This window comes from Chenopodium quinoa, unplaced genomic scaffold, assembly GCF_001683475.1.
Source record: "Chenopodium quinoa cultivar QQ74 unplaced genomic scaffold, ASM168347v1, whole genome shotgun sequence".
Taxonomy (NCBI): domain Eukaryota; kingdom Viridiplantae; phylum Streptophyta; class Magnoliopsida; order Caryophyllales; family Amaranthaceae; genus Chenopodium; species Chenopodium quinoa.
Genome location: NW_018743252.1, coordinates 3,039,607 through 3,057,279, shown reverse-complemented (window position 1 = coordinate 3,057,279; position 17,673 = coordinate 3,039,607). Strand labels below are relative to the sequence as shown.

The 17,673-nt window shown below is 37.1% G+C and overlaps 1 protein-coding gene across 1 annotated transcript; it reads right to left on the bottom strand.

The window, feature by feature from the left end:
* Window positions 1-3,822: 3,822 nt before the first annotated feature.
* On the bottom strand, window positions 3,823-16,160 carry LOC110735024 (lipoamide acyltransferase component of branched-chain alpha-keto acid dehydrogenase complex, mitochondrial-like). The gene is made up of 8 exons (XM_021915144.1): window positions 15,656-16,160; window positions 14,151-14,297; window positions 13,899-14,024; window positions 11,577-11,938; window positions 10,002-10,249; window positions 9,293-9,381; window positions 7,047-7,274; window positions 3,823-4,347 (listed from the first exon to the last, which is right to left on the bottom strand). The coding sequence occupies exons 1-8, from the start codon at window positions 15,836-15,838 to the stop codon at window positions 4,234-4,236; spliced, it is 1,497 nt and encodes a 498-aa protein (XP_021770836.1). The 5' UTR covers window positions 15,839-16,160; the 3' UTR covers window positions 3,823-4,233.
* Window positions 16,161-17,673: the final 1,513 nt, after the last annotated feature.

Sequence of the window (17,673 nt, the reverse complement as noted above, 5' to 3'; positions counted from 1 at the left end):
GAGACAATGGGAAGCCCCCTAATGGCAAGCGGTTCAAAAAGCGCTTCCAATTATGGTTTTGAACTGCTTCCAATTTACTATTTTCTACTAGTGGTAGATCCACTCGTCCCACTAGTTGTACGACACTTCCTCCAAACCTTACTAAAGGGTGAGATACCGGGTGTATGCAGTCAGGTTTGTACTTAAGCTTTGCCAAGCACTTGTTGCTAATGAGATCTGAGGAACTGCCGGTATCTATGAGGATCCGGCCAACTCTTTGGTTGGCCACTTTACATTCAATGACAATGGGGTCGTCATGCGGCCCCTTAACACCTCCCAAATCCTCTTCTGTGATGACAATCTATGGGAATGTACTCTTGGTGGTCCATCCTTGATTGACGGAGTTAACATCCAACCGCCTGATGTTATTTTTGTTGCCCCTGATTGTGGGGCCGCCTCCTGCGAAGCCGCCTGCGATGGTATAGACGACGGCGTCATCAGTATCAGAACTGTCAGCCGACCGGTGGCTCTTTTTGGCCGACTGCTTCTGTTTTGGGGGAGCTTTCCCTTTGGGCTTCTTGACTTAGGAGTCAAGATCGCCTTTCTCTGCCAGGCGGTCTAGGTAGCGCATGAGGCTGATACATTCATTGGTTTCATGACCAATGTCTTCGTGAAAATGACAGAATTTATTTTGGTTCCGATTGCTCGCAGAACCTTTCATGGGGGCCGGCTTCTCAATTGAGATCCGGCCATTGATTTCATTGAGGATAGCTTGGCTATCCTTGTTGAACACATACTTGGGTGAGTATGGTTTGTATTCTTTCTTCTTTTTCTAGGACGGCTGTTCAGAGGAGTCGGCCGCCCACATCTCTTTTCTTTTCTTCTCATCTTTATTTGCCGACTGCTTTGGTTGACTCTTTTTTGTCGGACCTCCTTCCGTCCGACTGCTTCCTAGTATTACACAGGTCAGTCGCCTCTTTGTAGGCTTCAGCCTCAATTATGGCTTCTTGAAGGGTGGCAACCCTCTTCCGGACTAAGTCAAATTTGAAGGCCGACCCATCCTTGAGACCTCTGAAAAAATCAGTGTAGGCTACCTCATCCGGCAGCCCTTGTATCTGAATCCGCATTAGGTTGAACCGCCTGATGTAGGAACGGAGTCCCTCCTTCTCTCCTGCTGTATGGTACCTAAGTCAAGGGTTTTCTTCTTAGCAGGGATATTCATGGCAAAGTAGGAGGTAAACAAGTAGGCAAGGGTCTTGAAATTGTTCACGCAACCAGTCGGCAAGTTGCCGAACCATTGTTGTGCAATGCCCTTCAAGGTGGCTGGTAAGCACTTGCACCATGTGGGATCATCCAACCCTTTGAGGTACATAAGGTTGGTGAACGCCATCAGATGGTCCTCTGGGTTAGTAGTGCCATCATAGGCACCTACTAATACATTTTTGACTTTGGCCGGCTGTGCGGCCTCAATAATTTCCTTGGAGAAGGCGGACAGCTGTTCTCCAAGTCTAAGCAACTGTAAATGCCAGTCCAAAGGTTGGACGTTTCTTTCCGCCTGCCCTCCAAACAGGGGAGGCTGCAAGAAATATTGTTGTTGCGGCACGTATGGCTGGGGTGGCACATGCGGAGCCGCTTGGTTATTCTGGGAGCTGGACCGGTGGGAGGTACCGCATGTCTGGCTCTCATAATTTGATTGTGAATACCTAATGGAGGTTTTGTGCAGACTGTCTTGAAAATCGGAAGTAGAGGCCGACTCTGACAGTCGGTCACTCTTCATCTGCTTTAGCAACAATCGAGCATCAGAGTACATTTTCTTCGACCCATCCGCTTGAACATGACGAATGGGCTTTCTCTTCCCTAGTGAGGGAAAGTGGTACTTCGTTAGGTCAATCACAGGCGGCTCCCACTTCCTAGACTTAGGGTAAGGAGTCGCCTCCCGACCCTGCACGGGCTTCTTCCTCCCAGACTGGGAGGGTCTTCTAGCCGACTGCTCCTTTGACGGATCAGGCGTCTTCTTATTGATGAGATCCTGAATCTCCCCTTTGAAGCTATTCATGAAAGTCATGAGTTCACTTCTAGTAATGGGAGCAGATCCCTTAGCCGCCTGTTGATGATTAAGCGGCTGGCCAGCAGGTTTACTAGATCCAGCCAAGCAATCCTTTCGTTCCTTCTTTTCGGAGGAATGAGTTCATCGAGCTCGTAAGGTCCCGTCTGGGGTCGTGTGAGTCTCAAACTCGACCTCATTATAATTGTCAGTATCCTGGTCACTATAGACCTGAGGGTCGTCCATGGGACGCTTCTCGCTTTGATTCGGTACAAACTGTGATTCCATCTCGAAAGTACTCTCCCCACAGACGGCGCCAAAATGTTTCGGGGTTTTCTGATGTCCTGCGGGAGAGTTACAATTCCGGGACTGGTATCCTTGCGCCTGTACCTGCAAAACAACGAAGACTCCTTGTGGTGGGAGTTCCGCCTCCGACGATCAAGTTAGTACTTGTTTGAGGAGTGAATAGTGCGGAAAAGTAAAGGTTGGAAGATCAGGTTCCCCTAGGTGAGGAGTGATCTAGGTGTTTAGGTTCTCTAGGTGAGTGTAATTAATTTCTTAACCCCCTTTAATGAGGATTAATTAATGTATTTATAGCCTTGGGAAGCGTGCCTAATTCTAGGGGTTTTGGGAAAACCCTAGGGCTGATTGGGCTTTTCCTAGGAAGTGGGCCTAGGTGACCTCCTTCCAAGCTGGCAATCAAGAGGCCACATGGCGTGGCTTGAATGGTCCATGGTGGACGAATGGCTGTGTGCCACGTGGCAGGCCCTGAGAGGTCCAAATGGAGGACACTTGGCGGGACCTGATTGGTCCACATGGCGTACACTGATTGGGCGGGAAAATCCCCTAATCACTAGTTATTCAACTTTCTTTCTGATACTAACTTGACCGTCGGAGGCGAAACCGGAGCTTTCGTTGTTTCGCAGGTACAAAGCATCCGGTGGGATATATTCGTGTTGTAATTTTCCAGTAGGACATCCAGAAAACCCCAAAATAGAGACTATTATGCATTCTCTTTTCTACTACTCTCATGCTACTTCTATTTGGCAACATAGTGGATTCATGAACCTCATCGATGATGCCTTAAAGGCTTCGTTCAGGGAGTTCTTTAGCTTGGTGGTTGGTAAAGTTAATAAACTGATTTTAATCTTCTCATGTCTTGTGTGGACTGCGTGGTCTTGTAGAAATAAGGTAGTTTTTGAGGGGGGTATTGACCTGATTAGTGTTGCCATCGCTGTAGGTTATGTGTGAATGTGTGAGAAATATGCAATTTATAATGCAAAGATGGGTGGGAATGTGGCTGCTACTGCTATTCCCTCGAGTGTGGATTGGAATGCTCCTAGGCGTGGCTGTGTGAAGGTGAATTTTGATGCATATGTTCCTAATAATGGTGTCGTAAGGCTTGGGGTCGTGGCAAGGGATGACCAAGGGGCCTTGTTGCTGTAAGGAAGACGAGATTTGTGTGGTCGTCAGAGCTGGCTAAAGCAGCAGCAACACGCTATGGAGTTGAACTTGCGAGAAGGATGGCATATGAGGAGTTGGTGTTGGAGGGTGATGCCAATAACTAACGTTGTAGAACTATCAAATGCAAGCAAGCAAGGGGGTGCATCTCCTATCAAATGCAAGCAAGCAAGAGGGTGCTTCTCCTATCTTCCTTTTGGATGAGGATATTCATGGATGTCAAGTAATTTTTTGTACATTGCTTGTAACCATGTTGGGGGGGGGGGTGGGGGATACAGTGGCTCATTTTGCTACTAAATGGGATCCGGGTAGTAATAATGAATGACCAAGTGCATAAGTTCCACTACACAAGAATTCATCTTAATTAAAAAAAAATTAATATAACAAACTCACTAGCATATTTGGTGCTAGAAAATACATAGAACTAACTACACTGTTGAATTTGGGAACATCAATCAACAACCTAAAATAATTTTTACTATGTGAATAAGGTGAAGAGAATAAGACCCGTAGAATTGTGACAAATTCGGTTTATTATATCTTCCTTTGGTTTGAGGTTGAGTTGCAAATAAAAGAAAAAACAAAGTATTAAGTTACTTATACTTCCCCAAGAGCATTTGAGGCAGTATAATGCCTAAGAAATCAAATGTGAGGAAATGGAAGATAACCGAAAATAAGGATCCTACATTTCAGTCTTGATGTGACCAGATTTCATAAACGGAATCCTTCCTACTTGCAGGAAACGACAATCATCTTGTATGCAAAAGGAGCAGCTCCGGCTTTTCAACAAATGATTTCCACTCGTTGCAAAATTTTGCTACTGTTGCTCCGTCTAACACCCTATGGTCAGCACCAATATTTACCTGAGAAATATTCGAGAATGTCAGAAAACTCAGATGGATTGCAAGCCATGGGATCCATGGAATACATCACATTCAACTCTAGGATGAAATATTATGTTCATTGGATGATCTGTCCCATCATTATGCGCTTAGTTTCAGTTAAAAAACAGACTTTACATTAAAGTTCCTACTTGAGTTTTTTGCATTTCTCTGCTCCTCAAACTAGGAGTAGACTGCAGACTACTTGTAATATCAAAAGGGCAAAAAGAAGCTGATATCTATGATGTCGATCTTGTCAGCACTTAAAATGACATTAATATCTTAAGTCCAGCATATAGATCATACCATTCCCATTATCACTCTGTTCTGTTCTTGATATTAAATTTAAGTTAAAAGTGCACCGACTCAGCAGATTACTGCAATTATCATTGTTTCTCCAAAAAGATAAAAACTTATCAAACATGATACATCAATACCACTCAGCAAATCAGGTCAAGCATTTTGACATCTTCTCAAAACAATCAGAAGTCAGCAAACTATAATGGGATAGCATATTTATGAATCCAGCGTAAACAGTATTGAGGCATAACTCCTCGCCTGCATATCAATTGTAGAATCCCAGCACAACTCTTAGGTGATCCTCTCAGTTTTCTTTCTCACTGTATGGTTTTCTTTTGGTAATTATGTTAAAGATTTAGGCCCTGTTTGGTTTGATGTAAAATGTTTTCATGGAAAATGATTTTCCCATTTTCCTTTGTTTGGTTTATGAAGGGGTGAAAAATAATTTTTCCAATGGTGGAAAATTGCATCCATAATGGTGGAAACATTTTTCTTTACATAGCAAGGGAACCTAGAAGCCACATTCTCTTCCCTTCTTCTTATCTCCTTTTTACTTTCCTCTCATCCATCCCCACATTTCCATTCCTATTTTAATTTCTCTTGAACTTTTCTAGTAAGAACCAAACAAAGGAAAACTATCTTACAAGTGTGGTTTTCCTTACAAAAAAATGTTTTCCATTGAAAATGTTTTACATCAAACCAAACGAGGCCTTAAGGGCAACTTTTAGTTCCATTTTGGTGCTTAGATCCTACATTCAAGGTTTGCTTTTTGTGGATTTTTTAGCGGGCTTTTATCTATTTGGTTCGGTTTCCGTGTGTATTTTTGGGGCAATTGAGAAGAGATTTTTGCCTTAATACTTATGAAGAAAGCTAGCCTTGACTAGGTATATGAAAATTGTTCTGCGATGGATCTCAAAGATACAAGGTAATGACTTGGGGCTGTGGCATGCATATCATAGAGTATGATAAATGGATGACATGGAAAAAAAAAGAAAAAGAAAATATAAACAAAAAAAGAGGTACATTTTAATGACCTTCTTTTGAAATCAGCAGTAACATTAATTATGTATAAACACTATGTTACATGGACTCATCATTTCACCTCAAGTACCCATGTCGGACCCTCGACACTTGGTTCAAATTCATGGAAATTTTTCACAAAATAATCGGATTGGATGCTTGGACATGTACCCGTGTCAGACATGGGTACCCGAGTCTATGTAACATAGTATATAAACACTATTGAGTACCCTTATTCTTTTGAGATCAATTATAATCTTCAATAATGAAAAGAGAAAATAAGACAAATCTACATATTATTGGATGTTTTTTTTATGTAAAATTGATTTGTAGTGGCCATATGTAGCTTTTTTTTTTTTTTTTTAATTATTATTATTATTTATGCAACTAAGTTGTTTTGATAGTTATCAAATATCAATAATATCTTGGAGTGTTGTTCAATTACAGCAATATTTTGAATAAAGTTGGATTATATCTAAAACCTTTGTTCTAAAAACAAAACAATGCCAACATGATATAGAGATATGGAGTGCAAAAGACTAATGATGTGTTATGTGTTTGAGAACCTTAATCATAAAGAATAAGGATAACAGTTGGAAAGTAAAACTATGAAAAAATGTAAACAAAAAAACCTGTAAAATCTAGTTTGGTTGTTAGATAAGGAAAACTACTGAAAGTACTAGGAGTATATTTGAACATTTTTTTTTCAATTTCCAGTATATTTAAACAAAACCATTGAAATGGAATGTACTTCACAGAACAATTAAGATATCCCAGGTCTTTCACAGTAAAACCTTAAGTACATCACTAATAAAAATAAAATAAAATAAATAAAAAAAAAGAGAGAGAAAACAAAGCTCAAGGTCAGGCAAAATAAACTACAATAAGGTCAGAAGAAGCAAGAAGCTGAATTTTGTTTAAAATTTATTATGATAGCAAATATGGTTTAAGATTCTGCTTAACGATAAGCAAATTCGTGTGTTACACATACCCTTACCTAGTTTCAGTAAAAGTACTAATATTCGAATCATTCTTGAATCCCCTAGCCCCCAGCCTACAGATATAGATGTTCATACAATCTGACATCCACTATACATGCAGTTAGGAAGGTATCTACCAGTGAACATATACGTCAAAGCTTAAAGTTTTTTTCGTAATGATAAAAATGAGAACAAAAACTAGTAAAGATATATCAAATACCATTACTCAATCCCCCAGCCTACAAATATAGATGTTCGTACGATCTAGCATCCACTAGACATGCAGTAAGGAAGGTCTCTACCATTGGCCAAATTTTAAAGCATAATGTTTTCCATAACGATGAGAAAGAGAACAAATATCATTAAAAAAAAAGTACTCACATTCATTACAGGTGCGGAGTACACAGTCCCGTCTTCTTTAAAATGAGGAACTTTCTGAATTCTACCAATTGCGATTATCGCAACTTCAGGCAACTTAATTAGAGGAGAACCAAACTTTCCACCAATGGCTCCAATGTTACTGATGGTTATTGTTCCTCCAGATATATCATCCTGACTAAGCTTGTTTTCTGTTGCCAGTTGTTGCAACCTTGAAATTTCCTTGGTTATCTAAAAAACATAAGCGTCAATACTGAAACTGTTAACAGCAACAAATTATGGAGCTCAAGCAATTAATCTTAATCCTTAATAATTAAAAACAAGGACACGCAATACATATGATGAAACACTTGGAAAATACATCCAAATCATTTATCTTCTTTAAACATCTCAGATCTTGATGCCTCAATATGCATGCCAGTTTGACTAAAAATCAATCAAGACATCCCTTTAGTCATAACATCAAAAAATCCTAGTTTTCATGGTCGAATTTGACCACCAAAAGCATCTTTGTTTGGTTTTAAAAAGAGACGGGGATAATATAAGAACGCTGGTAAGTAGGAGAGTGATGGAAAAGTGTGGTGTTGTGAGGGCTTGTCTAAGATTGTGCTAGGAACAGACATAGCTTACAGCTCTAACAAAGGCAGAAAATTAATAAGAAGATTAAATTGTTAAGATGAGAATTACAATAAATTGAATGATAATTCCACTTTCGAGAGGTGGATTCTCTCCTAAGTATGAGCTTTCGAGAGGCTCACTCTATCCCAATAACATACCACTCAATATTCAACATGTCCTCTTAGATCCTAATGAGGCCTTTTTATAGAAAATCTCTCCTAACAAACCTCTAGCTTATTCCCCAAGTCACTACTAATAGACTATGACTAACATGCCCTCTCCTTAATATTGATTCCTTGCAGATTGCAGTGTGAATAAAGAGATTTTATTTTTTTTATTATTTTTTTTCCTAACAATGGACAGTAGAGATGATGATTTGAAATATGATGCTGCAGGTATGTTGAATGTCAAGCAAGCAAATAGAAAGAAGGGAAATTCTCCTTTATTTTTACAATCAAGCACTTACTAAGGTAGTTCTATTATATTCCCTACTTGAACCAAACAATAACAACAAACTATGATAGACATGGGGCTGCCACCTAAGTGTAATGGAAAGCAGAGGACAACAAGGCACTATTGGACAAAACTCGTCAATGAAACACTAAGGGGAGGAATAACAAAAGCCTGCTGGTTTGATACTTTGTGGAATAGGGACAAAAGTTAATTAGTGTAGCTTGCTTAATTATATAAGTAGTAGTATAGCAGTATAGGGCATGAGATTTGTAATGTGGAATGAGAGACAATGGTAAACTCAAGTTACTAAGAGAGTTGTTATCAAAAGAGAGTAATAGCCTAAAGCTATTAGCCTTTCGTTTGTAACCCTTTTGCCATGATCAATCACATTTTCAATTTTTCAGCTTAAATTTTCCTCTAATTCTTTAAAATATACCAGATTTTCAGTCTAAAACACAAAAACCCTTTCTTGATTAATATTCCATACTTCCCTTTATTGATTCCTTTCCCTTTCCATTGAGTGCGCCAAACAGCCCCTAAGTTGTCAAGGAAAAACCAACTGAATTCTTGCCTATGAGTCAAAAACAAATGATCGAACCACATGGTTTGATCATTTTTTTAAAAAAGCCTTAATAATGCCTTTCAGAAGTTCTTGCATCCATTGGGTAAATTACCAAAGAATTACACTATGTGTTTATATATGTTACAAAGAGTCCAAGACACAACCATTGTCCTAAAACTTGACAAAACGTTGGGGAGACAGCATTCATGAAACATATTTGTGTTTCTAAAAGATTGAGGATAGTGATTTTCAAATTTAAAGAAATACAGAAATATTCACAATTAGTTGTTGGGTAGTACATGTATAATATCTTACCTAAAGATCATTTGTGAATGTACACTGCATAACTTTCTGTATCCCCCCCCCCCCCTTCTCACACACTTTCTTTTGTTTTCTCTGTCAATATGGTCAATTGGAAGAGTAACTGCACAGAGGATGTTTAAACAGGGAAAAATGAAATTGACAGGCTTTGATTACCATCACACACTTAGATTAAAAAAAAATCAAGTGACATTAGGGAGATACAAAAAGAAAAATTCCATAAACTTGGCAGCTCATTGATGAAAAAGTCAAAGTGAAGTGACTGGATAAACAAACAGAAAGGCAAAACATTTACCTCCAATATAGAAAGGGATTGAACCTTCTTGACATTTGGTACAACCAAACCATAAGGAGTAGCCATGGCAATCCCAATATTATGAGTGCCTGTATTACAAAAACAAAGATAATTTTTTTTTATTACTATGAAGTCCATATAGCCAACAAATTTGGAACCACAAAATACATATGTTTAAATGGCAAACTGAGAAGATATAATGAATGGGAATGCACAGTTATGCACCTTCACTTCACGATTAATTCGTTAAAGTCTATCTGTTTCTAATGCATTCTGAAATTTTACAGTCCTGGAATAAAACTGATGTACATATGCAGTTATCAAATTGAGAATAAAATGCTTTAGATCCAATAAGATAGTAACTAGGGCAATAAATGGCTACTTAGCAGATCAGGCTTATTCAGAACTCATCAGTACTTCCCTGATAATTCCATACTAAAAATGCCATTCTGTTAAGCATTTGACTGTCGTTGCAGTTCCCAAGTTTAACATTAAACATACCGTCTTCTCTCTTATTCATTCTTTTATATACATTTCTTTTTTCTTAAATTTTTATTTTTAGGCATGTAAGAACCATCATATCTTATTATGAGATGTTTTCATACTTAGATACATCCAATGAACTTCTCCTTGCAACCAGGAACTTAAACGAGAGCCAAAGACAGGCAAAATATTTCAGAGGAAACACTAAGTAGTTTCTTGTACAAACCTTTGATAATGATCTCATTCGCATCTTCATTGAAGCAACTATTTAAAAGGGGGTATTTGTTTATTGCCCTTGATAGTGATTTGACCAAAAATGGAAGAAAAGTGTGCTTTATACTTGGATCGGGGTTTGCATTCTGAAAAGATGCTTTAAGTTCTACAAGTCCTCCACAATGAATTTCTTCAACATAACGAAAATGAGGAACTTTGGCAGCCATTGTCATGGACTTGACCATCGCGCGTTGGAATCCCCTGAAGCAGTAAACAGTTTAAATCATACTGTGCATGAACAACTACAAATCAGAAATGTCAATTAATTTTACAAGCACGTACTCCTAGAAAAATAAAAGATAATTGTGGGATGTGGCCAATACATTCAACTAAAAAACTTATGAGATGTGGATGAGAATGTACTCCACTAGTTAAGCTGTGAATGTGAAAAAAGGAATTTTGTCCCAAACAATTTCAGGTGATTTATGCTCAAATATATTTTCAGTGTTCTTTTGATTAAAACAATTACCTTTTGTCACAAATACTACACAGCTTCCTATAAAGTTAATCCAATACTTATTTTCATACCACAAATACCTACTTCCTCTGTTCTTTTTTACTTGACTTGTTTCTTTTATCACGTTTGCCAATGCAAAACTTTAACGATTAATAACTTTAATTCTTCTTAAGTAAAAATTATAAAAGTTATATATTATGATAGTACTTGTTGAGACGAATTTAAAAAGACCCACAATAGACGGTCAAATGAGAGGTGGTGAATAGTGTAAAAGTCAAAGCGGGTCAAGTAAAAAAGAACGGAGGAAGTAATACACCCTTATTGACATTTCCTAGGTTCTTTACTCAATTTTGGTGGTCACTTTCACATTTCACCCACTTTTTTTTTTTTTTTTGTTTTTTAATCAGGACATTTGATCTTCATCTAGAATACAGAAATGAGACTGGAAGTTTCAACGACCAGCTATTTCAACAAATTCTACTTCTCTTATTATACGAAACTTGGGATATATCATAGGAAATACTAAGTAGCAATAAGCGCCATCTTCAGCAGAAACATCACATCACAGTATCACAGTGCTACTTGACTACTTATGTACAAGACATATTAGCAGATTATCTGGGAAACAAAATACCAAAATAACTTGACTTCAATTGCAAAGCCATCAATCATTTCTTTACTAGATTGTAACTTGCAAGAATTTAATTGCTTGATGCAAACATGCTGTTATTGAGATTTGAGAGTGTTTTATAAACAAAATTCATTCCAACAAATAAAGTAAATAACTAAGCATATCGGAGAAGGAAATACACAAGAAACAAGGAGCATATTATGTCCAGAGATGTCAGGTGATGCACATCAAATTCTATTATTTAAAAGAAAATTGTAACTGGAAGTATCTATTTGCTAGACGAAAACCCACAGTTGACGAGACTTGTTTAATAAGAAAAATTATTCCAAGCAAAATAAGGAAAAAAACTACGCATCTGAGGGAAAGAACAACTGAACAACACTAGTAAACAAGGAGCATACTGTGTCCAGGGATTCCTGGTATCACATATCAAACATTACCTTAGCTGTAAGGTTCTGTCTTCATACAATGAACTCCCAGTCACTAATTTGTCAGAGCAAAATGCATATGGCTCAGCAGCAACATCTTTAGCACTGGCATAATTGATAATATCTTCTTTTAATATCCTTCCATCTATACCACTACCTTTAATATCATTAATGTCAATTCCATGTTGCTTGGCTAAGTTACGAACAGCTGGTGTGCACAGTATGCCACTCAACCTACTTTTACTTGAGATTGAAACTTGACTACTTAACTCATCTTGTTTAACAGGATCAGATATATTGGATTCAGTGTTACCATCACTTACAGTTGAAGGAGAAAATTCTTCAACAGCCATCTTCAAAAGTGTTTCTCCAACCTGCTTACCAGAAAATTACAGTAAAGAAGAGGGCTACTAGAAGGGATACCAAAATACTATTACATAGCCAAAAACAAAACAAATAACATCAGAATTTTCCAATCCTTCTTTCATTATCTTGAAAATGTACGAGAAAAGTACCAAATGATATATGCCATACGTTGACATGATATCTTTATTTGGGAGGGAGGAGAGACATGTTGGAATGGTGTCCTTCAACCAAAGTGCATTTCTCTAGACAACAGTTCATAAAATATGTCACGAGTTGATGATTTATTAGTTAAGTAATTGATACTTTAGCCGGTACTTGCAATGTAAATTGATCCTATAATTGCACACATAAGTATGGAATGAATCAAAGAAGTACATGGGATAAGCTCATAAGGCGACACCACAAAACAAGCTGGCCCAAGACTTAGAAAAAGCTAAGGGCAACTGGCCCATGGTATTAAACTTTGGTTGTGTCACTGCATTGTGACGGCATTGTTAAGTTTTTCAACTGTACTGCGACTGAGATATAGTGAAGAAACAGAAACAAACCATCAGCATTGCCGACGAAAGTTGCAAACCAAGTAAATTAGGAGAGATTACTTAACCTAAGTTATCCTGAGTGTGAAAGTGGTTTTCAAACTTACTTTGCATGTTGACACTAGCATGGGCAGCAATGTAGGCTTCAGTCCATGGAATGTTTCAAGGTTTGTTGGGTTAGATACAATATGCTTAGGAGTTTCCAAAGCATATTTTATTAATATGGCTTAAGCAGGAGCTTGATTGAACTTTACAGTAACAAGATATGATTGCGCTTGGATTAATTTGAAACTTAGGTGGGCTCTTTAACTCATTAACCACTATTGACTTTTAATTATACAACAATATTAAGCATAATCATTTCATTAGATTTAGTTAGGTTTAATTAGATTAACTTAACACGTAGTAATTTTTTTGTGTGATTTTGTATCTAATTAAAATAATAAGTTAAATGTTAGATATACATGGCTCATCCAAAAGACTGCTTTTTTTTTTTGCTGATTGGATGATATTAAAGTTGCTCCAAAGTCAATTAGTTCCAAGATGTGGACTCTATTCACAGCAGCATCTGCTTTGAAGATGGGAGTTGATAAGTAAACTGTGTTGCATCTAGACAACATAATGAAGATCTAAAAATTTCTGAAAATTTTCAAGGTTGTCAAAGATCAACTGCTCTTTAACATTAGGAATCTAATCGCTACATAAAAATAAAAATAAAAAAATAAATAAAAACATAAAAAAAAAAAAAAGGTATTTAACATGTTTGCACTTCTTAACTATTGAGAAGCACTAGAAGTCCATGTCAAATAAAGAATTAAATAAGTCTGCGTATCTTGAACCTCCTCAGGGACGGGATCTGCAATTATTTAGTTGATGCTTATCTAGAATAACTATAATTTAATGCATTTCTGAATTAATGTTCACACAAACCTTATAAGTAGTAATGACAATTAATTAATTTAAACTGGGTTGCATTTTAGGATTCATCCAAATGGCACTTGAAGAACTTGGCATTATCAAATTATGCAAACATCCTAAAACTAATAGCGCTTTTACAAAATTTCTGGCATTTATAAGAAAAAGTGTTTTGGTACATGAAGGGAAAGAATCTCAAAAGAACCAGTAGAGGACTTAATACTGTAGTAAAAATGCAAGACAGTGCACCAGCTGAATTGCAGCACCTCTAATTGTGCAACCATAAGTCATTCTCATTATTACAATTAATCTATGATGAGTTGCTCACTATAAGACCTAGTGTTTCTTGTCCATTTGACACTTTCTTACTTCTTTATCCTAATGTTCTTTATGTTAAATGATATCCATAATGACTTACATAACAAGTCATACTTCGCTGGTTGAAATTGAGGTCTAATGGCATCCATTTGACTGTACTCTAACTGGTAAAGCTAAAAGTATACTTTAAACCACATACCTTCACAATGTCCCCTGGAGCATGAAGAATATGTGAAATCTTTCCCCTATATCGACTGGTTATTTCTATGGTAGCTTTGTCACTTTGGACCTCGCAAAGTGGTTGAAATTCTTCAACTTCGTCTCCCTGCAAAAAGATTTCCTCAGGAAGACAGGAACATCATATCAACCTACATTGCTTTCTATTTTCTAACTATCAATTGAACAACGAATCAATTTCAAGACCAAGCTAAAGTATTTTGATTTTACTTACCTCTTGTACAAACCACTTCAAAAGCTCACATTCAGCAATACCTTCACCTGTTTGTGCCAGAGGAACTTCAACCAACTCACCCAATGAAGACTCAGTAGCAGCATGGGTTGTGAAGCAAGAAGCATTGAAGGAATAGTGGAGACTCGGCTATAATACATCAGTAAAAAGGAAGAGTATATGAGTGACCAGCAAGTTGATAAGAAAGGAAAACATAACAAGCAGACAGGAAATTGAAAATCTTCAAGACTACATCAACAAATTATCTAATAGACAGTCTCTCGCTAACAAAGAAACAAAATATTGCATTACAAAAAATGGCCCAGCCAGACATCCTAGCAAATTCTGTTTCACACCGCCTCTCTGCTCATTCACCCCCCCCCCCCAAAAAAAAACCCCCCAATCCCCCACAACCCAATAGAAAATGAAACTGTTTTGGAATTCCTCGGAAATAGATTTAGCTACCGAATATATTCATTCCCATTAGTTGCAATCAGTTATTTTATCCACTTCTAACGCTTGATTTTAGAATTATCATCTTACCAGTTCCTATGAGAGTAATGCACTTCAAATTGAAGCACTTCTTGTATCTATTTCATCAATATTCTACAGTGTAAGACATATAACACCTCGACCCCTAAACTCACACATAAAGAAGCCTGTGAGAGACATGCAATATATTGTACAGTACAAACATGCAACGATTCAATACCGTGCAACTTCATTAGGTTGAGCATCATTTCCAATCAGGAGCTTAGGAATTTCCATTTCCAAATAGAACCATAATTATTAACTAATTACGAGGGTGCTACATTAATATGCCCTCAGATATATCACAACCAAGATAACTTTCAGATGTATATTTGAATGCATCCTTGAAATAAGGCAATCAGCATAAACAACATAAATATTGACTTAAGAACATGATACAGCAACTCCCAAGAGTTCACTATTCTAAAAGGTTTCCACGTCCCTTTCTACTCACATCGGTTTCAGACAGACCGCCAAATACATTTTTCAATCACCTTTTTCTGCATTTTAAAAGCTCAAAATGCAGAAGCATTTCAAACTTGTTACTCAGTGTTATGTACATCTAAATTTAATCTGCATGCTCTTAATTATGCTACCACTGAAAAAAAATACAATTAATAAACTAAATCAAAGCTCAAACTAGCAAGAAATTTCACAACTGCAGAAATTCAGTAAACAATATACAAGATAAACGGTAAAATACACAGAAATATTAATGGTAACAAAACCAAGAAACTAAAAAAATACTATTAATCAAGTTATTCTTAATCCATTTCAAATTAGTCGACGCGTTTTGACTTTTAACATTTAGTTAGAAAGTATAATTTGACTAACTTTTGAGTTTTATATATGAAAAAAATACCTTTAAATATATATTTTTAAAATATCAACTTCATAAAATTTTTAATTAATCATATAATTAATTAATAACTATAATTAAAAAAAAACTTATCAAAACCTCGGAAGTATGTACAAACCAGATCATTAGGCTTAATTACTCGACAAAATCGAGACGGAACGAGGAACCCTAAGAAAGGACGCCGGAACTCAGAACCGACCGCCAACGCTGACGCCGTGCGAGGAGAAGAGGAATAAGAATAAAGAAATCGGAGACCGAAATTGAGAGGCTTCCTCCGGCATAGTTGTCGAATTGAGATCATAGTTTATGGTTAAGGTATAAAGCGTAAAGAAGTTCAAACAAACAATGGTGGAATTTTGAGAATTTGATCATCATATATTCATATGTTATTATGTAGCTGTCAAATCCATTTAGGAGTAGTAGTTTGGATTTTAATGGGATTGGACTGATGATTCAGTTTACGTTACTTAATTTGATGTTAATTGTCATAACTATCTTTTTTTCTGATTTTGTCTTCTTTATTTTAATTTTTTTTGGGGTTGTTTATTCATCGTTGTTATCTAGAAAGGTAGAAGTATTTAAAACACGTCATTGTCGACTCATTTGCGTGCTTCTTCTTCCGAATCATGTTATGTGGGAGGGAATTCTGTATCAGATTTTTGGGTGTAAAAATGTTGATTAGGACAACTTACGAAGGAAAAACTAGTATTTAGCCCGTGTAAATGTGTAATATAGAAGCGTTTCAAGCGACTAACAGTGAGCCCAAAACATTCGTCTCGCAAGGGTAATACTATTGGGTGATCAAATATTACAATTGGATATAAGCGGTACTAAATACACTCTTTTAGAAGGTGTTTGATTCATTAAATTGTATTATATTAGTATGAAATCTTATACTAAAAAGGTACTCATACTAGTTTAAAATTGATTGGTTTTAATGTTGGAATAGATTATATGTTTCATTAATAGAATGGATTTTAAATCTTAGGGGAAGAGTTGTGCGTGGGATTTCATAAGTATAAGGTTGAGTTAGAACCCTTTGGGTATGGAATTCCATACTTAAAAAGCTTAACCAAACAAGAAAAAAGATGGAATGGATTCTAACTTCATTCCAATCCATTCCAAAAGATCCAACCAAACGACCCCTTTAGTAGTACTTAAAAATTTTTCAGTTTTACTCTCTCCGTTTCGTAATAATCACAACACTTTTCCTTTTATCCGTTTCATAGTAATTGCAACACTTCTGATGAGTGACATTTATACTCTTAGGGTAGTGCTTTTGCTTTGTTTTAGTTTGTCTTAGGTTGTTTTATAGTTGTTTTGTTCAAATAATCCGTGTATTCATGTCTCGATGTGTTTTTGGTGAAATCGCGTATGTGCTTGAATTCTTGCATCTATTGCGTGTTCGCACCGTTACCCCTACCTTATTGCTTCCCTTGGTGTTTGTGCCTAGGTACTTGAAGTCAAGAATTGCAAAGAAGAATCCAAGGAAGCACGAGTGATGATTCGAAGAAAGCAAGGTGCATGACGTGCAAATCTGTGCGCGGGCGCACAAAGAGGGCACAAATGAAGAACGAAGGCGAAACCTTCGCGTGGGATGTGCGTAGGCGTGCAGCCCAGCAGCAGGGGCGCACACCCAACAGCACAAGCCGCGCATACCCACAAAAGCGGGGCGCGCAGCCCCTGTACGCAGGCGCGCGCCAGACCTCTGTTCGGCTTATTTTCACGGCTCTATAAATACCCGAGGCTTAGCTTTGTGCGGACGTCTTCTATTCTTTTTAGATCTTTTTCTCTAGTTTTTAAAAGAGCATTTTCTCTAGTTTAGGGTTTAGGGAGGATTAGCCTCCATTGTTAGGGTTTTAGAGAGAGAAAGTGAGGGTTTCACCGTTGTTGAGCTTGGATCTTGAAGAGGAAGATTGATCATCTTGCTTGTAGATATTCACCATCAATCAATGAGCAATTTTACCTTCTCTCCTCTATCTTATTTGCTTTCTTTTAATTTAGCTTTGTTAATTGCTTGTTAATTTATTGATAAATCTTGTTAACCGGTGCTAAATACACTCTTTGGCACCAGTTAACTGGTGCCAAATACCCATGGCGCGCTTTTTTTATTTCAGTACAATAGGCACCGGTTTG

What these genes read in the sequence shown, in the direction of transcription:
- LOC110735024 (XM_021915144.1), bottom strand. Translation starts at nt 15,838, where the DNA reads ATGATCTCAATTCGACAACTATGCCGGAGGAAGCCTCTCAATTTCGGT. An exon ending in TGAAGTGGTTTGTACAAGAG is followed by an intron (nt 14,025 to 14,150) that starts GTAAGTAAAATC and finishes ATCTTTTTGCAG; the next exon opens with GGAGACGAAGTTGAAGAATT. An exon ending in CTCCAGGGGACATTGTGAAG is followed by an intron (nt 11,939 to 13,898) that starts GTATGTGGTTTA and finishes TCTGGTAAGCAG; the next exon opens with GTTGGAGAAACACTTTTGAA.